Source organism: Haliaeetus albicilla, chromosome 1 (genome assembly GCF_947461875.1).
Source record: "Haliaeetus albicilla chromosome 1, bHalAlb1.1, whole genome shotgun sequence".
Taxonomy (NCBI): domain Eukaryota; kingdom Metazoa; phylum Chordata; class Aves; order Accipitriformes; family Accipitridae; genus Haliaeetus; species Haliaeetus albicilla.
The window spans coordinates 18,139,348-18,166,106 of record NC_091483.1 but is presented as its reverse complement, the minus strand read 5'-3'; the positions used below and the strand labels follow the sequence as shown (position 1 = coordinate 18,166,106).

Sequence of the window (26,759 nt, the reverse complement as noted above, 5' to 3'; positions counted from 1 at the left end):
CTGCTACTCCTAAAGCAATTATATGAAGGATTCTAGCTAACAGTTTTAAATGTACCTTGGCTGGATTACTATTCCCAGTTTTAACATGATTGCAGGAAAGAAGAACTTATATCTAAATGCATCTGAAAACTGCCCCGGGTTCTAGGAAAGCCTAGTAACCAAATATTCAGAATACTTTTTGTTTATAGCACAGTATATGCTAGAAACATAATATATAGATTAGAAATATACAGAAATAGAATATTAGAAATATACTAGTACAGCTAACCCAGAAAAGTTAGTCATACAGCCATGATGTCCCATTTTCAATATGAATAGAACCCCCAACTGCTCCATCAAAAGCCCTTCATCAAAGTCACTCTTCATTTCTGCAGGAAAAGGAGAAACAAAAATCTGAAACTTGGTAATAAGCAAATATGTCAGAGGAAAAAATACTAATTTTACAAGCTTTTTGTTACTGTTTGACACGTCGGAAGGGGGGCCTATAAGAAAAAAAAGAATGGGAAAATCAATTGCTTCTCTACTACCCCCACTGAGGTCTGGTAAAAACAAACTATTACCAAGCACACACATTATAGTCCGATTCTCTTCGCAATAGAAACAATATTTCCTACCTCAAAAAGCATTATACACTTGACTGGGTAGGAATACATCTACCCACCTGATAGCAACTAGATACAACATCAATCAGTCTGCAGTCTGATCAGACATAAGACCACCTCCAGGTCCGTAAGTTACAAGGATCAAAGCTAGCTGGTGTCAGACCTCTGTCTATACAACCACATAGGCATATTCTAAGTGTCTGTATTATTGGGTCCCTTGCAAAATATAGGTAGAATAAGGCAAATACTCTTTAACTAGGATTCAACTCCACATTTATCTATGTTTGAATATCTCTTATTCAATTTTATTAAGATTTGAATCAACCAGACCCTTGATTTCTTTAAAAGAAAAACTGAAAGTTTTCCACATGCAAGAAAATGACACCTTCAGAAAGCACTTACAAAGAGGATTCTGGCTGTCTAGTACTCAACCATCTCCACTTCTCTTAACTAATTGGCCTCTTTTCCAATAATTTTATCCAGACTGGAATTCCCTAACTAAACACTAGTTGAGTTGGAGGTTAGACGTAAGAAGGGCAAAGCCAGAAATGCTGAACCTACTAGCCCAAAAAGATCTAACTTGCTATTTAGTTTACGAGTTATGTTCTATTTATTTTGCTTTCTTCTGAAATATTTTAGTTTCTTCAAAAAGCCTTCCATGATTGCAGAGATACCCTGTGCCATATATCAATAAATAAAACACCAAATAAATATGAACAAAATAAATATTTAAGAATATGGCATAGATTGCATATTTGCACAACAGAAGAAAATGATTGTTGACTATGTAAACAAGAGAAGTGCTACAATAGCACCGACTTTCACTGCCTACAGTGAAAACACCGAGTATCCTTCCTTCCTGTGCAAAGCTTACAAACTTCAAGCCACAAACAGGGTCACCGTTCCATTTAAGTGCTGGGAAGCCATTTGCTTTTAAAAGTTGGCTTGTGTAGCTATTACTTCAAAATTACTTTCCCTTCAGAGTCCTCAGACTACTGTGTTTAAAGGCTCATTGCAAATTAATCAGCTAGCAATATTTTAAACATTAAAGATGAATATTCCCTTTCGTCTCTCTGACAAACTGTTTCATGTTTCCTGGCATTAATTTATTATGGAAGAGAATGCCATTTTTCTTAATAACTGGTACAAATCTAGAAGAAAAGTTCATATTTTAAGATTTCCATATTTTTGCTTCAGTAGACTTAAGAGACACTCACAATCTGATTACAACTAACCAAAAGCTACTGGAACAGATCCATCAACCTGGCAACCTGAAAGACAAATCTTAAAACTAGAAGGTCTGCTTAGAGACTGTTATGAACAGGAATGGAGAAAATTCAACCTTGAAACCCTTTCATACGTGGTTGGTAAACAGCTTTACACTGTAAGGTGTAACAGGCTTCCTAAAGAAAAGTTTGCATGTTTAAATGTGATAATGCAATAACTGTTTACTGAAGTAACATAGGGTAATTTAATTAAAGGAAAAAAATTTCAGAGATCTCAAAGTAATGAGGAACCTGTGACACAAATCCTAATCTGGCATATGACAGCTGCAGAATGAATTCAAAAGATTTTTTACCAGACTAATTATCTGTTAATGGCCAGACTCAGCGGGACACAACAAATTCCCAAGGTTTAGTTTCCAAGTCATGTGATTCAATCTTTAGTGTGGCAGATGGCAGACAATGACTACATACCGCTCTTTTATTCCAAGAGCTACACACACCATTTCTGTAACCCAGCTCTAAAATTATTGTAATCATACATCAACAAAGATACAATGTTACCACTGGTGACACCACTATTTTTGCAGTGATTGTTTCCCACACTGTGCAGCATGTCATTTTTATTAAGTGCTGTCAGCTCTTAGTGTGCACAGACAAAAACTGAAAACCCAGTAGATTTATCCTCTCTATAGATCCACAAAGACTCCAGCAAGTTGGATGTCACTTTCAACAGGACACACATGCTTGCTTTTAGCTAAAAAATCAGAAATTTTTTTCAGTTGCCATGCTCTAATTTAAAAGTGCTGACTTCACATCAGGCTCTGATTTTGTGTTCACTTTTAGAAATACTCTATTATTTTAACATTCCACTTCACCAACCTGTTAGTTCGATGGCAGTGGGTATTACTAATTACATATGTAAATGTTACCTCACTGAAAAAGACTAAATTCACACTCAGTGGACCACAGCCATTACATTCTCAGTAAAGTTACACCACATCCCCAAAGCTAGAATTACGTAACCCTGTGGGGAGGAAAGAGATACAGGTTCTCTATTTTACCTGTGCTTATTTGTTTAAAAGTAACAAAAATTATGACGCTTAAGGTGCTACAGGAAAAGTATTAAGAAAGAAACAGAATAAATAATACACAGAAGTTCCCCCCCCCCAACAAATTCTAAAGACCTTTGTTCCAGAGAGCCAAGTTTTCCCGTGCTAGACTGTGGCTACTTCACATGGCATGACCTTTATTTTTTGTACCTGCAACGAAGCTGAAGAGCTTCCTCAGCATTATTGTTCATTTCCAGTTTAAGACACTCTTCTTGAGATGACTCACTAGATGTTCAAGGTTCTGTTTCTTTCTTAATACTTTTCCTGTAGCACCTTAAGCATCATAATTTTGTTACTTTTTGCATTTTCTTTTTTCCTCAAAATGGTAATTGGACTGGTAATATGATCCTCTGACAACTGTGATAAAAATTGTAAATACTTTCTAAGGTAAATCCTAAACCACACATTACCTGTCTGTGTCCTTTTCACCACTGCATGTAATGAAAATGCTTTAGAAAGTGTTCCATGACAAGATTTGTAGCTGGAAAAAGATGTCTGTATTTTCATATATAGGGTATTTTTCAGATCCCTGCATCTATGACAGGGCACAGTTAATTTCAGGTTAGTTTCACATAACACTTCCTTCCATAAATAACTACAGATGGGAATATTTCTGTGTCCATGGACAGAGGCCAAAATTATCTCCTCTGCTTGAGTACACTATTTCCTCCTTTCTTTCAGCAATAAATAACCACAGCTTCCAGTTCTGAGCATACCAATTGAAAGTCTGAACAAAAATATCATGTAGCAGTGCCCATGGTTGAACTTCCCGTTGTACAGACTTCCTCAAGATTAGGGCTACTCTAATTGTTTTATTTTCCTTGGACTTGCAACATTTGTATCCCACACTGACTAAACAGACATCTCTCCACAGTTGTTCTTGGAAACAATTCTAGCCTCTAGTACAAGCCCAACTTCCCCTAAAACATGTTTCATATCAAATATTAGAAGACATTTGCTACCACTGAGATAAAACTTACACTGCTGCATCAAGAGGTCTTGGAGGTAATGGTCCTGTTCCCATTCTCTCATATGATGTTGCACACACTCTGCTGATATTTAAGTCTTATAAACCAATATAAAGACTGCAGTCATTTCCCTCCTCTCCCCTTCCCCGAGTAGACATAACTCTCATTTGTGTAATTTGCCATATATTAAGCAGATTAACGTGTTTTTTTCTTGTGGACATCAACCACTAATTTTGAAAATCCTTTCTATCCAACACATCTGCTATTTTAGTAGTTATATTGTCAATCATATCCATAGTGTCAAATCACCAAGTTTGTTTGGCAAATTTTAAATTGCTTTCTAAAAGCTGACTCTACCTCTTCTAACCCTCAGCCTTCAAGATGAATGCTGGGACTATTGTTACTGTTCAAAGTCTTGAAGCTAGGTGAGGAAAGACTCCTTGCTCACAAATGCCAAACTTCTGTGGGATCTGCATTGCAGAGAATTACTCCCTTTGCAGCTGCCACTGACATTCCTCTATAACAATACATAAACCTTTTTAAGACTTGGTGAAGAATGAAAGGGCTTAAGGATTTTTTCCCCTCATGCTTGCAGGTTAATGCAACATTTCAGCTTAAAGTGCTGTTTTAAATTTCAGCAGAACTAGAACTGCAAAAAAGTTGGAGCTTTCTATGTTCTTACAAAATTGCCTGTAGCAGAAATTCAAATCTGTGCCATTTCCAATACATTTATGAAAGTGCCTATACTAGGTTAGAGCCTGAGACATAAGATAAAGACTTCTTTTGGCTTCAGTAGCTTTCAACTACACATAACGCCTGCTAACATGGAAGCAAGTTTCTATTACAGTTGTTTCTTGGCCTGCAATGAGATATCAAACAGTGATGTAACAGTATAATTAAATGACACTTAAAAAAAAAAGTATTCCTAACTCTTAGGGCCTGGTTCCTTAAAAAAAAAAAAAAAAAGTACTGCTGATGAATAAGATACAGCTGAAAACCAAGTAGCCTTTCCACTGTCATTAGGTAGAAGAGAATTGAACTGAAGGTTAATATTTGCTAAAACTATTCAGTTAACTGCAATATAATTATTAAAAAAACCCTCATCCAAGTATGACTTTGCATACAAAACTGCAAAACTGAGAAGGACAAAGTCCATATGTTCCAAAACTTGTCTCAGTACTAAATAGTCAGCTCTTACTGAGGTAAGTACTATATTAATGAAGATTTTCAGATCTGAATGACAGAAGCCTACATGCCAAAAGAACTGAAAAAAGAATATGGGGAATATCAGTTGTACTAATAAACGAGAGGTCTCCTGCTCATCCCTTGTTTTGGTTTCTGCCCTCTATGGTGAGTATATTAACAGCTCCAGTTGGTCTCCTTAGTATTTCCACTACAAACCAAATACAAAATTCAGTATACAAAAGCTATCATGTCTACTAAGAATTTTCAAATCTGTCACTGGAAAATAAAAAAATTACTGAGAGGAGAGCATGATGAGTCTGTAATATCTGTTTTCTTCAGTTATCCATTCACTTTTAATGAGCACCTTATGAAAAACTTCATTAACAGAAAATTAGGGAGCTTTTAGTTTCAGAGATAGCCACCAACATACCTGTGGCCCATCAAAAAAGACCTTTAAAATAAGGCTTTTTTGTGGTACATTGTCACTATTTTGGGAATGAAGTATAGAAAAGGTGCTTCATCCACCTTTTCAATCCTGTTAGGGATATTAATCCATTAAACTGCAACACAATGCAAGCTTAAAAAGTTACTATCTTCCTGGACTGAAGATTTAATTTTCTTTTGGGTCGAATAATACATGCTTCAGAGTTCTGTATGGCTTTTTGTGAGTTTCTCACAGGAAATTCCCCCCACAACCCCTCTATACATTATATTCTTTTAAACAATTAGTGCAGGTAATTTACAGTTAACTTGCTACCCTACACTTTGCAATGACTGACGCTTGAAGCTTGTTCAGCAAGACAGAAACCCTCCATTCTCTTCCGAGATAACGAAGGGTTAACTTCCCAACTGGAGAAGTTTCAGTCTGTCTGTCCTTGCTGCACAGTAGGATAGTGACAGATTCCAGGAAAAATGCAGCCAAGTAAGGAAAACACTTTGGTCAAGCAACTATATTAGGCAAACCTCAATGTAAGAAGCACAAAGACTGGAATAGCAGAAGCCTGCACTGCAAAGTTAAAGCCTAGTTACTTTTACAGGAATATTTTCTCTCACATAGAAACCATCACAAAAGTCTTGGGGAGGTAAAAAAAAGTTCGTTGCTCAACTACTTAAAAGTGAAAAAGTCAGCCTTGCATCAATGTAGTTAAGAAATTCTGTACTTGAGGGTACAAAGCACTAATATGCTGTTACAGCACTCATATTGAAACTGAAGATAAAAGGAAACCTAGTAAATGTTAGAAAATCTTACTGTTAAAAGCTAGGTAATTGTCTGTCTTCATACACAATAATCAAGGAAAAATCTGACATGGATGTTATTCTCTGTGTTACCATTATCATCAAGATGTTGCTACAGTCAAGATTAATGAATTCAGAAGAGTAAAAAACAATTTTGAAGACATTCTTTCTGTTGTACTGCTCAAAATTAAGAAGATTTCTTCATAGATCACTGGTTTGATGATCATTTCTTACTGCATGTGTTAAATAGTTCTACTGGAAAACAAAATCACCCCATAAATTAACAGAACAACACATTCCTTAATAAAAGGATACAAATTTTATACATGCATGTTTTAAACAACTGAATTTCAGCATCAATTCCATATTAAACAGAAAATACAACCTAAACCTATTCACTCACAAAAACCACAAAAACCCTTGTATTTCCTCAGAGATAAAATTATGAAGGAACAGGGAAAAGAAAAAAAACAAACCAAAACCCTGAGAAACACAAGAGCCACATTTATAGGAACATAGCCATTTACAAAATGCCTTTTTTTTTTTAATGGTTGCCTTTCAAGCTGTGCCAACACTACAATGAACATAAAAGATCTGCCTCCCTAGCAGATTTAGAAGAATAAGCAATTACTACATTAGAGAAAATGGGCTCAGAAATTTCCACCAATTGGTAATTGGCAGCAAAGCAACTCTTTATTTGCCAAACCCCACAAAGCCCTGGGGCACCAACCTCTACATATACCAGCAATGAACAAACAAACTAAAAAAAAAATCCCTACTGCCTCAACACTGGGGTCAGCCCTTCACTTTGGGGAAAAAGAAACAAACAAACAAAAACCCCAGAAGTCTCTATCTTCCTAGATAAGCAGGAGGCAGCTTTTATTATCAGAGCGCTTAAAGCCACAGGTCTTCTATCTGAGGCACCATACCCCATGCCCACTTAAATCACGATTACACTATGATTGTGCAAGCAAAGGCTCCTTGCAAAGCCTATGGAAAAGCAAACAGCCTTTCTTCCAAATAGAAGGGAGATCTCCACATTTATGCACTACTACTGCTGAACAGTTTACACAGAGAGGCTATTGTTGTAAGGAGCAGCTATTTGCAGGCTGTTAGCAGTGAGAACTAGGGATTTCTCAATCCTGCTTGAGAACACCTACATGTACATCTGCAGTCCAAGTTTGATTATTGCCTTTACCACAAAAGAGCAGGAGGAGGTACTGCAGCAATTAGAAATCTTATACTTATCTTGGAGCATTACCAACGATTGGTCGTCCTCACTGTGGACTGAAGACAGCCATCATCCAAAACGGGTGACAATAATGTGCAAGCAATATATGTGAGATTTAATGCTAATTAATTTTATTGATCCCTGATGGACTACTGCATCTTCCACATCAATGCAGGCCTGTGAGTTTCTACTGTATTAACGATGCAGTAGAAGAGGTGAATCTGAACCAAGAATCCTAGTTTTTGCAGTTTCCTTTCTATCTACTTGCTTGAGAAGATTAAAATCATCTTATCTGAGACAGTAACAGAAGACTGCATGGGCAGAAGAGACTAATTACTGTATAATAAGTATCCTCAAAGCTATTTTATTATGAATTTAAACATGACTAAATCACATTTCAGATGTTCCTAGAAAGGATTCTTTCTTAACAAATCATGTTAACAAATCTCATTAAAAATCAAACCTATTAGAAGAACTAAAGAGCACATTATAGTGCCACCAAATACCAAAAAATCAAGAGTCTCAGTGATGCATTTGCCTCGCTATATTTAATACCAAAGAACAGAACAAGTTCTTTTCAAGTACTTAATTATAAAAAGTGTATCCACAGCATGCACAACATAACCAGACAGACCTCATATTGAGACAAACTAAGTGTACTTGTTCTGCCATACATTGCTAGCAACTTTCAACACAAAAAGGTGCTTTTTAAGTAGTCTATAGGATTACAACCATTATATAAAGCTTGACAATAAAAATTCCCACATCTGTTTGAACACAGTTGAAACTTTTACAAGTAGTTCATGCAAATATGTAGGTATGCAGGTGTGCAAAAACACCTGTTGAATGAGCAAGGACCATAATATTTAGTCAACAATACAATAGTTCAGGTACCTGATACTAAACGTGATCTACTTTGCAACCTGAGTTGCTCTGTATTACTAAAGTCAATGCTGTCAAAGTTCCATGTCAGTGTCAAATAAAAGTATCAAGTATCAAAGTCCTGTTCCCATAAAGGGCTGAGTCATTAACCTGACTGATCAACAGCAAATGTATTCCTGACACTTAAACCTGGTGCAGCAAAACATTCTGTGGGCCACTCCTTTGTATTTCTGAGTGAGAATAAAAGACCTACCACATCATTAATCCTGGCAGCATGTTTTTGCAGTGGTAGAACTAAAAGCAAAAGCAAGTTGCAAAGATATGACCACCCCCCCTAATTATTCATTTCAGGTAAAATTCTTGACCTTAGATCATGTCAGTTACTACCTCCAGAAAAACTTTTCAGTCCTTTTGCTACTTAAATAGCAATCTGTGGAACTGAAATGGAAGGAGGCAGCAACGTTTTTCTTATACCACTCAGCACTATGTAGTAGTCTGAAAACATGACTCTGCTTCTGAAAACACATATGTATTTTAACAAGTTTGCTTTCAAATGTTTCAAATAAACTGTATTACTTAATCAACAGGTACCTTTTTTTAGCAATGCGATAGAGTTAGTATACAAAAACCATATTTTAAGATTTTTTAAAATTTTTTTTTGTACTTAGAATGTAAAGTGGTCAACTTCTTTTGCATTTTAATTTTTTGTAGATATTAATAAAAATTTTAAAGGCTGCCATTTGTTAAACTGTCCTTATTCAGAAGCAGGTTAAAGCATATACAGTAACAAGAATTCAAATTATGAAAACAAAGAAGATTAGATTAACTTATCATTATTAGATGGTCACAGCAATTTATTCTCCTACCTGCTTTCCATCCAGTGTACAAAGTCTCTTGACTACACCCGAATCTAACTTAATGGCTTCTGTGATGTCAGTCAAGACCTGTTCGAAGGAGTGAGCAGTCTTCTTATTCAGCAGAATTCTCACAGCTTTCCGCGGTTTTACTCCACTCCTAATAACAGTCACTAATTTGGGTTTAATGAAATCTTTACTCTCCTTCACTTCACTCTTTGTGGATGTCAAAGATGTCAAGGATCGAGTGGACCCAGTCCTTATGTTCACACACCAGTTTGGATTGACATTCTTGGTGTAATCAACTTTGCGATATGGTTCATTGGATGCACATACATAACTTTCACCTGAAAAGAAGATGACATTTTCATAATTTAAGGGGTTTTGCAGCTTTTTTTGTCAATTTTTAAAAAAATGACAAGTTTTTCAGAGGAGTGATTTGCCTGTATTTCAACCACAGGCCGTTTGAATTGGAGGACTATAAATTATCAGAGCTTTCTTCCCAAACAATATTCTCATAGAGTGGTTTCAACAGGTTTCAAAAGGCCTCTGGTTAATTAAAAAGAAAACAAAAAAAAAACCCAAAACACTAAAGGGTAATGAGGGAGTTGAAGATATTTCCCATTTCTTTTGGATCCTAAGTTCTGACTGCAGTCATTTTGCAAGTGCTTAAATTATTTGAGCTCACAATACATGACATTAAGAGCATTCTCCTACAGCAAACATACAGGTCCTTCCCTATATATTCCTCAAGTATATTCTTCAAGATGTGTACACATATACCTATGTTTAATAATGAATTATTTTAAAAGGAGGAAGTTTTAACAGAATAAAATTCAAGCATCTCAAGATCCTTGCCCTGAAGGACACATTAATTTACCAGGAGTTATTGCCTTTCTACCAAGGATACACTGTTGAAATGTATTCACCTCAACATCTTTCAGACCAACAAGCACCTGCTGAGGCCACAAATGAGACTTTGAGACTGCAGGAATATGAAAAGACATTGACACTTCCCCATTTTAATTTCTTTCCTAATTCAAAGCCTGCACTGCTGATATCTCCTGAAGTCATGAAAGGGAGGTCAGAGGACAAAATGTGTTATCACAGGCTAGTAATACATACCTTTACATCAAATTATTTAAAGTGGCACTAGCCATGATGCAGACCTAAGGAATTTGTTACTTTCTCCATTCCCTGACATAATGCAAGGCTGGAGACTAACTGGCTTTTTTTTTTTTAGAAGAGGACAGTTTTCTCTTCAAACTGCTGTTTGTTGTTCACCACAACTCTTAATGTCTGACAGCAATATTCAAGATGCAGATCATGACAAAGGACATCTTTAACTCTGGGTTATTTCTGTAACCCACATCCTTGGGGTCTCACAAGATGACATCCAAAGACTTTTTCTAAGAGGCAGAGTGTTGCCAGGATGAAAGGGAAGCATTCCACACTGACGTTAACACATCATTCCTCCAGGCAGAAGAGCTACCTGTATCTTAAAAAGCTTAGCCTGTTCTAAGATTAAAGCTACACACTCAAGGTCACTGGTGGAACAAACCAAACTCACCTCCTATATACACAGCAAGAGGAGTAAAGAGTACGTGCACCTCTATTGGACAGTATTGTAGAAGTTACAAAATGTATACCTATGTTTAGATATACACTAGAAAACTTTTAAACAATACTTTTACTTTCTGAACTCTAGTTTGGAGAGCTGATTTAGCTTAGAAGTTGTATAGCTTATTCTAAAAGCAAGATAGTAAACTATTTTCAAACCCCTGAAGAATTACTGTGAGCTAAAAGACTTTTTCATGTTTCTTTCCCATACCAATTACACTGCTTTCTAATTTATCTTGTATTTAGACCTTGTTGAAAGTTTACTTGCTGTATTTGAAACAGAACAGATTATAGTTAAGTCAACAATGATTTTTTTGGGGAAAGTTTGGCAGCCAGTTTTGCCTCCACAAACATCACTGGAACCGTACTCCACTGAGGTGCAAAGAAACAATTTGGTGTGAGGTTTTATGGATGCCACTGCCTTGACTGTACTCTTTCTCTTCACTCATCCCCATCATTCCTCCTCATATTCATAGACCAAGTGGTGCACAAAACAGAAACCAATACAGACAAAACCAAGACTCTTCCTCTTTCCCCGAAAAAAGCGCAAAGAAAAATGAGCTGGTTCCAGCCCATAAACTCCTTGAATGGGATTTGCACACAGCTGCATGCATACTAGCACTAATCTACAGGTAGGGGGAAAAAAAAAACCCACACAGTTTAGGAAGAACTGTGGTGGCCTAGATGCTTATGCTGCCCCAGAACTACATGCTAAGTTTCAGCAAGTCTCCAAGCAATCTGATTTAGTCAGACCTGCTTTGAGCAAGACATTGGATGAGATGATCTCAGAAGGTCTCTTCCTAACTAAATTATCCTATGATTCTAAATAGGCGGACGGTTCTCTTTCAACAGCTGTTTTGAGAAACCTTTCACTCATCTATCCTGTTATTGTGAAATAGCATGAGATGTTCAAGTTTCATTACAGCAGCCCAGCTGCAACAGAAAGCAAAGGCTTCCCCCTCTACGTCCTCTAATACTAGATTCAAAGGACCATGCTTATTTTCTGAACAATTTCTAATAAGCCATGAAGCTGTCTGTCTCTAAACACAGTGCTGCCAAATAAGAAGCATCTCAAAGAAACTGGTAGTTCTAATTCATACCAATAGATTTACTAACATTATAAGTGCTGATATTTTGTTATTCTCCCCTCTACAACTAGTTTACTGTGTGACATAGAACCCTGGCATGGTTTCACCCAGACAGCAACTAAGCACCACACAGCCGCTTGCTCACTCCCGGTGGGATGGGGGAGAGAAAATCAGAAGGATAAAAGCAAGAAAACTTGTGGGTTGAGATAAAGACAGTTTAATAGGTAAAGCAAAAGCTGTGCACGGAAGCAAAGGAAAACAAGGGATTCATTCACCACTTCCCATCAGCAGGCAGATGTTCAGCCATCTCCAGGGAAAGCAGGGCTCCATCACGCGTAGTGATTACCTGGGAAGACAAACGCCATCATCCCAAATGTCCCCCCCTTCCTTCTTCTTCCCCAAGCTTTATATGCTGAGTATGATGCCATATGGTCTGGAATATCCCTTTGGTCAGTTGGGGTCAGCTGTCCCTGCTCTGTCCCCTCCCAACTTCTTGTGCACCTTCAGCCTACTCGCTGGTGGGGTGGTGCGAGAAGCAGAAGAGGCCTTGACTCTGTGAGCACTGCTCAGCAATAACCAAAACATCCCTTTGTTATCAACAGTGTTTTCAGCACAAATCCAAAAGACAGCCCCATACTAGCTACTATGAAGACAAGTAATTCTATCCCAGCCAAAATCAGCACACTTAGGACAATTTTTTCCATGATGATTACATGCTAAATTTTTTATGGATTCACCTAGCAAGTGACTTTGTTTTTTGTGTGTGCATGTTGGTTAAGAACGCTAATTATTATTTTGTCCTACAAAAAATGAACAGAAGGTAATTTAGTCATTATTCTGGGTGCATAATATCAGGCATTCAACTTTGGAAAGTTCTTGACCACTTGCTTTGAAGTTTACTGATCTGCATAAGACTTTGGTAATGTTCAATCATCCTCTGATAATAATTTATATATAAATAAACCTGACAGCATCCTGCACGTGACAATACATTTCTAAACACACTGAGTGCCCTAGCATCTCAAAGATTTTACATAAGCTTCAATACATGAAGTTACCTATCACTTCAGAGTAACCTCTTCAATGCAGCCTGTCCAGCTGCGTGCAAAAGAGTTAAATTCTAGCAATCAGCACTACAAGATACCTCAAAACTCACCATCATTGAGCATCTTCAGAATTATCCTTTCAAAATCAAAAAGAATGCAATTCCTAGACCATTAAAAAAAAAACAACCAAAAAATGCACACAAGACAATTCAAAGTTACACCTTAGGGCCGAAGCTTAAATTAATAAAGTTAAAAAAAAACCCAAACAACACAAAACCCTCTCAAAATTAAGACTATTTCAAAACAGACTCTCCAACTTGAAATAAATTGCTTGCTTTATGTAAAGAAGATAGAGAACAAAAGGTCCCTTTGCTACAGGATTTACCATAGAAGAATCTCAATATGGTATGCTAGCTTTGTCTTTTACGGACACATATCATAACAGACTATCTTCTTTATACTATCATGAAATGTGCTCTACTGTCAGAGCAGTACTACAACACCATTTAGGACAGCAGAAATTGTCCTGTTATAAAATTTTCAGTCAGTATTAATCTGAAAGGATCTTTATTTCTTTAAAATAGCAGTGTAAAACTCTTTGCCTTCTACTAGTTCCCTTGCTCGTTTAATGAATAAAATAATGTCTTGATTATCTGAATAGGTTGCAATACCCGTTTACTACAGATTTCTTATTATTTCTTTTCCTTTATGCAGAGGTCTTAGTTTTCTTTTCCTGATGAAAAAAATAGGAAGTGCTTTCAACTTAAAACAACATAATACCTGTAAAGAATGAATTTCAAATAACTTGTTTCAACTGCATGTAGCCTAGCCTTAAGTTGAAGCACAAACTATTTTAGCTTTAAAAAAAAAAAAAGTATCTGGCAAAACTGATTGCAAAATTTCCTATAATTGGCAGATATAGGAATGACTAATTAATTTAAAACCGTAGTATATTACAGATTGTTTAGTAAGTGCTTTAAATTCTATGCCTGCTTTCTTATACCAGTCACATAAACTAAACTTAGTAACACAGGTTCTACACGGAAAACAGATTTTACAACTACACCTGCAAGGCAGGCACATATGGCAGGATTAGAGCAAGGACTGTAAGTGAGAAAACACATGCACCGAGTGATATGCTTGGTTCATGACTTAAAAGACAAAGGCCAAAGTTTTTACTCTATTGAAATTACTACTTCAACTGAAGATGATTTCACCACAGCCAGGACTTCACCCACAGTTTCCAAGTTCTATTGAGAACCTTGCAAAATACAAAAAAAAAAATGCTAGAAACAAATATAATTAGGAAACCAATTGTTGCTTTCTGCATAAAGAATTATTTTCTAGGAATGAGTTAAACATTGATTTGTTTAGTTTAACAGAGGTATAGGACTGATTATTCAACAGAAGAAAATATTTAAGAAAAAAAATGGCAAGGTAGGTTAAATCACACCTATAAAGTTCACTACAGGAAACTTTCCTACAGAATGGTGTAATGAAAAAGCATACCTAAGAAAACACCACCCCTTGATGAGCAGGCATTAATTTTTTAACACTGTGCTATTATTTAATTTGTTATTTTAGCCATCCTCCTAAGTAGAAAAAGCATTTGTGTATGTCTATCTGGAAAAAACATCAAGTCATTTGTAAGAGTATTCTCTCTCTTTTATGTTACATTTTGTAGGTAAAAACCTGACAGTGTAACGTTATACATAATATTTGCTCACAGCTTTAACTTATGACCTGATTTTGAATCTGCTTGGGATTAATTAATGTATAAATACACACTTCTGATAATCTCCACACTCTCCCAGAAAACCAGTATTTGTGAAATGTAACATACAGCACTTCATTTTGGGGAGGTTTAAACCAGTCAAATTGATGTCAAACATTGTTAACAAAGTAACAGATAACTTTACAGTTAAAATTACATACATAAACAAGCCTGGCTGTTTCACTAAATGCCTTGAATGAGTGTCTAACCTAAATGCATATCATCTCAATTACTAAGAAAATATTTTCTGAGACTTCAGTGGCATTTTGATCAGGCTGCAGCTCAGGCTGTAGCTTTTTTTGTCATTTGTACATCTACCAGCCCTAGAAAGTTGACACAACTTCACAAACAGGCATAAACAATACTTCAAATATTTACATTGCTGACTTTGATATGGTCAATTTTACAGTTTGAAGGCCCACTTTCCATTTATAGTCTTGAAAGATTTTAAAGCTAATGCATACTAGCCTTAACTGGCACACAGTCATAGCAGTTAAAAAAGACCATGTTTTTAGCTTACGTTAGCATTAACATGAATCAGCTCCCTAGTTTTTAAACCAGATCATGAAGTTAGTCACTAACATTACATTGAGATTTGCAGGTAAAGAAGTAAACTATAGACTAATGAAGTAGAAAAATCTATTAAGCAACACTTTCTTCTTTTTTTTTTAATGCAGAAAAAAATGCAAGAATTACAGACGTAGGTTACAGCTGGGACTCTGAATGCAGCCAGACTATTCTACAGCAGAAAGTTTAACCAGGCTGCAGAGCGGTTTTGACAGAAGTATGAAACGTCCTTATAAGTTGGCATTGTAATTTCAACAGAGCTTATGTGTCATCCATCCGATGCTTCATGACAGTACCCAGAACAATCTAAAAGTGTCAGTTCTTTCATGAAGAAATCCTGCTACCACCAAAAATTCCTCAAACGGGGCATATGCTCACTTAAAAGGAGTAACATCTGCTGATATTTTGGGTCACAATACAAACAAATGGAGTAAGTCTACTTCTGAAGCTCTATGCCTTATTAACATCAGAAAAACAACTAGAAGACATGAAACATTGCCTATTAACAAGAAAACATTACCTGCCTTTAAATAATTTACCTGTACTGAATTAATAACCAGATGCACTATCCATGAAGCAAGACGTGTGTGTGTGCTGTGCATATACAGTTTAAGCACGCTATAGCATTCCAGTTTCAGAGAGCTAACAGTTGAAACATGCATGATACTTGCCACTCCCTCACAACAGTAAAATACAGATGAACACAGAGAATGGATAAAAGAGAAAATAAGACTACGTTGGTCAGTTTGACTGCTAAATAGCCATAGACCACCAGTAGTCTAAATACTGGTTCGCTTACTTAAAAACTCATCTACAAAGGTTTTCTTTTGCCATCTGTTTCTTCAATGCTGTTATTCACAGGAAACATGTCTAGCTCACCTTTCAAGATATAAATGCAAGGATAAAGAGAGTAGGGTGTATGTGAACTCTCAAAACTTCAGCCATGCAGTTTTAGGTACTGATAGGAAAAGAGGGATGTATCTTGTCCTTTTGTATCGCAAGTGTACATCACTTGCAACTATGTGCAGTTTTGAGGAAACACAGCTGCCTGACAACTTGGGGTTCTTCACAGCACAAGTTTTGTGAGCTGAAGCCCACTGCTAGGCATTTAACCTAGAAACATTCAGACTTTTTGTCCTTAAAAACAGACTACTGAAGAAAGACTTGTAGATACTGCACTTTCCTTAGCATTAGGTTAAAAACCAACTGTGGATAGGCCATGTAGTAGGTAATGCAAGGAAGCAATTAAGTGTACAACACTCAAAAATCCCAAGTTGGGATATTTGAAACAAAAGTCTTTGAACAAGGTTTTCTGGCTTGCTTTTTGCAAGTTGTTAACAAACACTAACTACTATCTCCTGAGAATCACATAAAGCATCATGTTTTTAAATGACATGCTACATAACAGAGAATGATATAGCTGACACAGGTAAAAACATCCCTACAGAAAGAAAACCGTTAGTCTCCATATTTTTTAAGCTTGTGCTCCCAGGAAGCACATAGGACAGGGCAGGTTTCTAGGTACATTTCATCTATCCATCTCATGTTCCTCAGCTTCTTTTGGTGGAATTCATTAGTTTCAAGGATGCCAAAAGCTGCTTATTCAGCATAGCACAGTAGTTATTAGGGCTACTACCCTTCTCACTTTAGGAATCACAAGAGAGTACCCTTTTTGTGTTCTGTAACACAAAGCCAAGCAGATTTCCAGAACAGTATATTTACAGCATGTATAAAAGGACTGATCTAATAATAAAACCCCTTTTATGAAGGATTAGGTTATTTAGATCTCTCTTTCCTTCCTTTCACAGAACTTCCTTCCTCATCAGTTTCTTAGGATTCCTTCACTTTCACGTGACCTCCAATAACCCTGTATAAGTCACGCTCTTCATCTATAGCATTTAAGTTCCCCATGCACTTTTTAAAATCTGGGATGGCAACCAGGATTTTAGCAGAAGACTAATTGCTCCTAGTTCTCTTTTGACTTCATTTCGTCAGGAAGTTCAGGTGACAGCTTCCCACAAGCTTTCACAGAACAGTTGAGGTTGGAAAGGACCTCTGGAGGTCATCTGGTCCAACCACCTGCTCAGGCAGAATAAAAGCTTTCTTTCAGAAGACAGTTAAGGCCACCCGGTATCAAACTCACCCAATGCCACATGCCTCCTCCACAGTAAGTAAATAACTCTTTTTGGGTAAATTACATTTCTCCCATCCCTGAAACTAAGAGATGCACAGTGGTGGAACTATTTTATTTTGCTTGGATGGGAAGTTAACTAACAATTACATCCATATTTCACATCCACACCCCACTGCTCCAGGACTGTGTAACTATTTGAACATATATTTGTGATTCGAACATGTATTTGGAAGCATATGCTCGTAATGTTTTTTAATCCTTCTTTTATCCTTCCTTTTTACCCTTTGTTAAACCTGCTACATTTGCCTCTTTTTAAAGCATTACAGCTTTTAGCTTTAGTGCAGGAAGGTAATCATACCTTCTGGAAAAAGCAAAAATACAAACTGCCTACTTGGTGTTACCATCTGCTTGCCCTGACAAAAGATATTCTTGACCTAATATAACAGCATGCATTGACTAGAATCACAGATACTTAAGCAGGATTAAAATGTAATATGCAGTAACAATAACAATGATCTAAGGCAGAAAATACTTGGATTGTTCAATACCTCATTTCAAAAACATTCTTTTACTCTGTATTAGTGTGGCAGAGCCCATTTCCTCAAAGCAGATGTTGTCCTGTGCTACATGTCTTAGCCACGCATTAGGACTGCCCTGCTCAGAACCTTCCCACCTCCTGCCCAAAGACTTCCCTACAGGTGCCTGTTGATTGTCTGCACAACTGTGCAGACAGAACTACTGATATTTTATAAAGGACTGTATTAATTAAGCATTGTAGTTGAAAGAATGAAGACTCTTAGCAATGCTTCCTACCTAGGGAACTAGAGAAATTCCCTATCACATGCCAAATCAACATAACTTTTCTTGCCAGGAATAGTCTATGCTTGGTTTCCTCTCCCAAAATCCAACAGTATCTCCCAGCTCTGCAGGAGACCTTAACAATCAGGATCCTCCATGTCTTTGACTACCAAGACAATGAAAGCACAGAATAGCAAGACAGAGCATGACTGACATCAGTGTAAAACACAAACCTTAGCACTAAAGAACTGCACAGTTCTTACTATTACCATTGTGCTAAGCTTTAGGAAGCTTACATTTTTAAAGAAAACTGAAGGATTTAGACAAACACTTAGTTAACTTTGGCAGAGAATAAAAATGAAACTATTATTCTATTATTGCTATTGAAGGGAAAATATAAAATTACACATGGAATCTCCTATTTAGGAGTGTAAAGTCTGATAGTAAAGTTGAAAGAAAGAAAACTATAAGAAAGTCGTAATATTCCCAATCCCCATCTCCTCTCTGGATCTGTCTGCTCAAACAAGATCAGGAGCAGACAATGAAATTCTTCACTCCTCCCATTCCAAGAAAGCAATGAAAACTGTCAAACTCATAAGCCATCATGTTCCCTAATCTACAGGGGCTGGGAATATAAATGATATTTGCCTAGGCTGGTCCAGCAGAGCATGCTTTTTTGACTGTCATATCCAGTTAAGAAAAGCAATATGCTTAAAATGCAGCTTGCCAATTTTTGACTAACAAACATGATCTGGTCAAATTTTTAACTAACTCAACCTGTAACAGTAATACTTGAAATCTACAGTATGTTTGTGCATTAGCTATTTTCCTCTTAAAATGATAAACAGTAAAAAAGATTGCCAAATATGGCCAAACCCCAAAAAGCACTCATCAATGAGTCAATTCAGCTAGTTTGGACTATTATGATACAGAATTTGATATTGCCAGCTTTTACACCCCAGAAAGATATTAACCCAATAAATGGCAAACAGTCCTTAAAGAGCTTGCCTGCACTGGTGCACGTCAATGTCCAAGAGCTACGCACACAGGCTTGAGTTTAGGGAGGCTTAATGCAGATCTTGCTGGCTTGGCAAAGGTGGCTGAGCACTCACCTTCTGCTCACTTCATAGAGCTGCTACTACTGAACCTGAACTGGTGCGATTCCATGCACCAGTTCAACAACACTGATGAGGAAATAGTGACCTACTACGCCATCTGGACACTCACAAATCTATTGGACCAGACGGGATCCATCCAAGAGTACTGAGGGAGCTGGCGGAGGTGCTTGCCAAGCCACTCTCCATCATCTATCAGCAATCCTGGTCAACAGGGAGGTCCCAGAGGACTGGAGGCTTGCCAGTGTGACACCCATTTACAAGAAGGGTCGGAGGGAGGATCCGGGGAACTACAGGCCTGTCAGCCTGCCCTCGGTACCAGGGAAGGTTGTGGAACAGTTTGTCTTGAGAGCACTCACATGGCAAGTCCAGGATAAGCAGGGGATCAGGCTCAGTCAGCATGGGTTTACGAAAGGCAGGTCCTGCTTGACCAACCTGATCTCCTTCTGTGACCAGGTGACCCACCTAGTGGATGAGGGAAAGGCTGTGGATGTTGTCTACCTGGACTTCAGCAAGGCCTTTGACACTGTCTCTCACGGCATACTCCTTGAGAAGCTGGCATCTCATGGCTTGGACAAGTGTACTCTTCGCTGGCTGAGCCCAGAGGGTAGCGGTGAATGGGGTGAAATCCAGTTGGCAGCCGGTCACAAGTGGTGTTCCCCAAGGCTCGGTGTTGGGCCCTGTTCTGTTTAATATCTTTATCAATGATCTGGGTGAGGGGATTGAGTGCACCCTCAGCAAGTTTGCAGACGACACCAAGTTGGGAGGCAGGGTCGATCTGCTGAGGGTAGGAAGGCTCTACAGAGAGATCTGGACAGGCTGGATCGATGGGCTGAGGCCAATTGTATGAGGTTCAACAAGGCCAAGTGCCGGGTCCTGCACTTGGGTCACAACAACCCCATGCAGCGCTACAGGCTTGGGGAAGAGTGGCTGGAAAGCTGCCTGGCAGAAAAGGACCTGGGGGTGCTGGTTGACAGCCGGCTGAACATAAGCCAGCAGTGTGCCCAGGTGGCCAAGGCGGCCAATGGCATCCTGGCCTCTATCAGAAATAGCGTGGCCAGCAGGAGCAGGGAGGTGATTGTCCCCCTGTACTCAGCACTGGTGAGGCTGCACCTCAAGTACTGTGTTCAGTTTTGGGCCCCTCAGTACCGGAATGACATTGAGGTGCTGGAGCGTGTCCAGAGAAGGGCAACCAAGCTGGTGAGGGGCCTGGAGCACAAGTCTTATGAGGAGCAGCTGAGGGAACTGGGGTTGTTTAGTCTGGGGAAAAGGAGGCTGAGGGGAGACCTTATCGCTCTCTACAACTACCTGAAGGGGACTTGTAGTGAGGTGGGTGCTGGTCTCTTCTGCCAGGTGGCTGGAGATAGGATGAGAGGAAATGGCCTCAAGGTGTAGCAAGGGAAATTTAGGTTGGATATTAGGAAAAACTTCTTTACTGAAAGGGTTGTCAGACATTGGAATAGGCTGCCCAGGGAAGTGCTGGAAGTCACCATCCCTGGAGGTATTCAAAAACCACATAGACAAGGTACTCCAGGACATGGTTTAGTGGAGATGGATGATGGTTGGACTCGATCTTTAAGGTTTTTTCCAACCTAAATGATTCTATGATGTGCAGACTAGTCAATTAGGTAATACATCAAGTAGCCATGTTCGGTCTGGTGTTCAGCCTATAGCTGGCATACACAACAGCACTTTAATTTTATCTTCCTTTCTGAAAACTGAAAAGTAATACAACAAAACACCATTCAAAACTAATTCTGGTGCTATTGCAGTTCAAACTTTAGAATATCACCAATGTTAAGTATTTATTCTAGAGCAGAAATTCAACTTTGCTGTGCTGGAACTACAAGAAATAAAGAAAATAAAATAAAATCAGATCCTCTTCTAGCATCTTAAGAAGAAAACAGCTGGCAAAAAGCTCAGATAATTTCAAGGAAATGATGTATTTGCTACTTGTTTGCTTTCTTCCTGCCCCTGTATATGCTTTCCTTTCTCTGTATAGTGATTAGACTTACACTGGTAAAGTTTTTGGCATGCTAACTGGAGAACATACTAATTCAATTATGATGCTACAGCATTTTCTTAAGATTCCCAAGAGTTGTATTGGTCATGGATAGATGACCAAGTAATTGGGACTCTTTTTTTCCACTTTTATTTTACTGATAAAGCAGGGAAGTGGCATTTCAGTGGTGACATTTGTTTTGCTTTATTCTTCCAGTAAAGAGCAATGACAAAGGTCACTCTTTGTATTTGACCAGACAGGAAGCAAGTTTTTATTTTAAAGTTAATAACTGAAAGCAGAGTTGTGAGAGTATACGCTGCATTTATACTGTTGGCCAGCAAGTCATTTTGTCTTTGTTTTAAGCCATAAAAGCTTAAGATCTTTCCTTCTGCAACATTTCAAAAGTCAGCCCAAGTAATCATTAGTTTATCCAATTTTTGCTTTGTCTCCTTTCCCTACCATCCCCACTCCAGCATCTTTTTTTTTTTTTTTAGCTATCTCTAAATTAATCACCAAATCATAGAAAAGTCTTTGGTTGATTTCACATATATTTTGTTACCACAGAGTTGGCATTTGACTCTACATCCATTTCACATTTCCTCTGTTTTGACTATGGAACAGCCTTATGGTAGATCACATGATAGGGAAAGCCCTCAGGCACTATGTTACTATTATGAAGTGCATTTTCATGCATATGTTTTTTAAGTGAGACCCCCTTGATACAGCAAATGCTGTAGCCTCTCCCTTCCTCTTGCATGTTTTGGAGTGGCTGGTCCCTAACACCCAGTGCCTTTACTGGTGGATTATATAAAGGTCTTCAGGTTCCCTTTCTCATCAAATTCTCCAGGTGTGATTCAGCATTGCTTTGAAAATGCAAGTTTCCAAATCAAAGCTTAAAGGACTCACAGCTGAAAGCCTAAAAACGATGAGGCATTAGAAGACCTACAAATCCTACTACTTCATTAATGCAAATCAGCTACATGTGGCATATAGAGTAACTGGGTGGAGGACTGCAGTGGTTGATATATTAGATAACTGAGAAGCATCAAGTGTAAATTGATTATGAACCTCACAGCATACACAACATAACCAATACATTAGAAAGGCTGATTCATGTAATGCTGAGTTTAAACTGCATTTTAAGACACCAGTTGAGAACACAGGTGAATTCTGCTCTTTGTCCTGCTAATTATCATTCCCTACAAAAAAAGAGGCATATGTTTCATTCAGAAAAAAGTACATCTGGCCCCATTTTGAGATGTAGTCAAGCGCTGCTCTGCTCAGATTTGCAAGGTCTACATAACCTTAGCAGCTAAGTCCCATTATCAAAAGCTACTTAGGGACAATTCTGAACAGCATTTGATTCTATAAAATGCTTTTGAAAGTCAGACAAGGTAGATAATTCCCTCTATCACTCTGATCATATTTGAAAATAGGACTTTACACCAATCTGTTTTAGTGGTAGGGTATAATATCCCTTTTCACAGCACAGGGGCTTTCTCTCCGAAAGCTTAAGCCACAGCAAGGCATCAATGACTGTCAGAGAACTAAATTACAGCATTTCCCTCTCTTACAAATGGACATGACTGAAAGGTAGCCAAGAACTTTGCTATGGTTCTTGTAGATGAAAGAGTACCTGCTGCTTAACGACCATTAGAGTCAACCCCCACGCATTACAGACAGCACCTGTCCGGGTGATGGGAGAAGTGGACGGTCCACACTGGGAAAATGAGGCCTACCGCACCTCACAGCGGCAGGCAACCCCAGCCCACCTGACCTCAGGGGCTCCCACGGCTGCCAATTTTCAGCAAGGTGACCTCTCTCGGCTCTGAACAGGGTAGCGAGAGGAAAGCCCACCCCAGGGAGAGCCTGCAACCCACCATCAGGCCCCACGCCACCTCTTGCTGGACCTCGACATGCCAGGGCAGCGCTGCCCGCAGCCTGCGCCCTACTTGCCCCCGGCCCGGTAGACCCCCCTCACCTTCCACCAGCTCATCCAGGCTGGTGAGCTTCTTGCTGCCATCGATGGTGTAGATGGTGCGGACGCCCTGGGGCAGGTTCACGTTGTCCGACAGGGACCGGGTGAGCTCAACGAGGAGGGCGTCGAAGGAGCGGAAGCGGTCGGTGGAGATGGCATACACTAAGCCCTTGAAGTACCTGTCCCCGTTGCGGTAGAAGCGGGCTTTCCGGGCTTTCTTCTCCGAGCTGAGCGCCTGCAGGGTCCGCGTCCGGTAGAGGCTGCAGTGGGCGCTGTGCGCCGGGCTGGGGATCAGCCCGTTGCCCCGCGGCCCCGCGCCGCCGCCGCCGCTGCCGGAGCCGCTGCCGCCGCGGCGCGGCCCGGCACGCTGCTGCCTCTTGTCCCGCTCCTCGAAGTGCTCCAGCTCGATGCTCCGGCTGCTCGCCATGGGGAGCTGCCCGCCCGCCCTGCCAGCTCCGCTGGGACCCAGGCCGGCTACGGGCTGCTAAGCCTGCCCCCACGCTTGCAAAGACTCCGGTCGCTCAATTCAGCATCGCGCCCGGCCTCTCTCGCCGGGAGGGCTGCGGGTGACCGCGGCAACCCGACCTGCCCCGCAATCGCGGCTCCGGCTGCCGCTAGCTCCGCCGTTACCCGCTGCTCCGCCCGCAGGCGAGCACAAAAGCATCCCTCATGCCTTAACTCGGCGCCTGGCGGCTACAGGCGATGCCGGGGAGGGTGCGAGCGCACGGCCGGGAGGCGGGAGGCTCGGGGAAGCCCCACGGCCGCGCCCCCGCGCCGTGCCCATGCAGGCTCGCACAATGCGGAGGACGCCGGTTGCGCGCAAGTCCTCTCCTCAGCCTCTTCTCTGCTGACTCCGCGGGAGAGAGGTGGTGGGGACGCAGCGCCTGTTCCGCCAGCTCCCGGCTGGCTCCGGATCTGGCTGTGGTCCCGGCGCGGGGGCACCAGGACCCCCCGCGGCGCCAGCGGCCGCCAGTCAGCGTGAGGAGCGGCGCAACCTCCCGGGTCCTCCCGCGGGCAAGGGCGCTGCTAGCGCCCGCCTCAGAAAGAAAACAACCGCAGCGGATCCGGCGGGACGAGCGAGAGCCGCGGCCCGGCCGCTGGCGGTGAAGCGGAGGGCGGGCGGGGCTGCTGCCAGGCCCTAGAGCCGGGCGGGCGGCGCAGCCTTTGGCGGGGACGCGCGGCCGCTGTGAGGGCGGGCGCGAGGAGGGGCGGGCGGGGGCGGCGCCATCTTCGGCTCCAGGCGGGCGCCGTGGCGCCGCTGTCCCCAGCGGCGGCGGGGGACGGGCGTTGAGCGGGGCGAGAGCCGCGTTGGTGACGCGGCCGGCTTCCCGGCGGGGCTCAGGTGACGAAGCGAGAGGGGAAGGGGGTCCTTCTAGGAAAGAAGAAGGATTCGGGGGAAGCAGCTTTCCCGCAGGGGCAGCGCTGTCCCTCTCGCGGCGGTTCTGACAGGACTTGTCCATCGAACCACCGCCCCCTCAGGCGTACCGGTGGAGCTGTCTGCTAGCCCTCTCCTGGCCGTACTTTGACCCAGTTACTCGGTTAAAATGCTAAAAATGCCTCGAGGGCTCCTTTCTATGTGGCCTTCTCCCTAAAATACATCTCCCAGAACAGAAAACTACGTATCCCTGCCATTTCCCTTTTTCATTTGTGAACGCCACTGCTACTGAGCTTCCTACCCTCTCTGAGGAACCAAATAAGCCCAGCTCCCGTTCCCACAGTCTTAACCTCCTCAACGTGCTTTAGCCCACAGTTCACAGATTCCCCGGGTAGTTTCTCAGTGCTCCCTAGGCCGCTCAAGTCAAAGTAACTTTTGGCAGATGCATTGAAATGGATGCGATTTCAACTTTTTTACAACTTATTTTCAACTACTACAGAATATATTTTCTTTTCTTGATGTAATGAGTACATTAAAAATGTAAAGGGCATTTACAACTAGGTACAGCTCTTAGCTTTTTTTTTTTTCCCCAGGTCTCTTGCTTTGGGAGATTCCAGCTGTGTTACCTCATTACAGGGGGTCACAGTTTCTGCTCTTTTGTGCTGGGCCCATAAGAACCTTTGCCCATCCTTCTCCACACCACTTACTCGGTGTCAGGAGGTGGCACTATGGTTGATCCTCTGCATTGCAAGCGTAATTGCTGCAGGGGGGAGCTTCTTTATATGAAAATCAAATTAGTAACTGAAAGACACATACAGGAGAGGATAGGTTTATGAAAGTCCTTTTCACACTTAGGACAGAAGTCTGTTCAGTAGAGATGTTCTACAAAGCTTAGGAGATATGTTTTTTGTCTATTTGTACATACTGGGAAAGGGAAGAGATTTGGCTAAGAAGATTTATCTATGTTTGGTTTTATGTTTCAGCAGTTTTTGAAAATATTGTTTGCCACGCTTTCTATGGATTTATTATTTTTCACTTTTTGTGTTTCAAAAGACCAATAAAGTCAAACATTAACCTTACCATTATTACTGGGTTTATTACAAAGTAGATTAAAAATCTAGCTACAATATTCCTAAAGACAATACATGGAAAACATCAGTGAATTTCACTCTTTCCTAAAGTGTCAACTTCTGTGATGCCTGGAAACCTCCACAAGCAAAAGGAAGTGATAAACCATGGAGCTGGATTATCTCCTCTGGTGGTAAAATCAACAGAAGGAACTAACTGAACAAGGGAGTTTTGTTACACCTGGGGCATGAATACACCTATTAAGACTAGATGTGCAGGTCTTGCCTAGGAACTAGGACCTAGAAGCCACAAAACAGTAGGTAACAACTTTCTAGGCTGGTTTTGATGTGTAGTTTCTAGTCCTGTTTACAGGCAAAATTACACAGGTGAAGTTCAAACTCACCTGTGTAACTTTGCTCCAAAGTGGATTGGTCTCAGCTGTGAGGCTGTATTTTTCCCAAATGGGACCACATTGCATGGGCCTGTCTAGTCTTTGCAGAACAAGTCAAATTAGTTTAAGCAGCTGAAGATTATTTGGCCTAATCTTTTTCAATCTGCTCAGAAGCAGACCATAAACCCTCAGGGAAGTTTAGTCTTCCCCTCATACACACCTACCTCCTCCCAGCTGTTAACTATTGCCTACTATCCACAGTATAGTGCTCAACTATGTGTAGAGGACTCATGCAGATGAACGTGTAAAATATATATATGAATTTAATATATTAACTGTGTCTTTGACTGAATTTAGGTTGGAGAATTCAGTGTCAGGGTAGACATTTTATTGGTTTCAAGTTGTTTTGTCGGGTGGTAGGATATGTCACGTGTAGGACTTGCTCTAACTTCTGAAGTGTCTAGCTAGAGATGGGATGGGGGGAAAGGAATTTTATACAACCCCTACAGT

The 26,759-nt window shown here is 40.4% G+C and overlaps 1 protein-coding gene across 5 annotated transcripts in view; it reads right to left on the bottom strand.

Moving 5' to 3' along the window:
* Window positions 1-24,579, bottom strand: part of DCLK2 (doublecortin like kinase 2) — a 92,849-nt gene extending 68,270 nt beyond the window's left edge. For 2 of the 5 annotated variants that reach the window (XR_011324224.1, XR_011324228.1), the window contains exons 1-2: window positions 23,419-24,578; window positions 9,306-9,640 (exon numbers count right to left, since the gene is read on the bottom strand). Coding sequence is in view for 2 of the 5 variants with exons in the window: in XM_069780517.1 (XP_069636618.1) it covers window positions 9,306-9,640; window positions 23,419-23,842 (759 nt within the window). In the remaining 3 variants the exon portion in view is untranslated. Of the gene's footprint in view, window positions 1-9,305; window positions 9,641-23,418 lie in introns of all 5 variants that reach the window. The other 3 variants (XR_011324223.1, XM_069780517.1, XM_069780523.1) reach the window with 3 other exon arrangements.
* Between the last annotated feature and the right edge of the window lie 2,180 nt (window positions 24,580-26,759).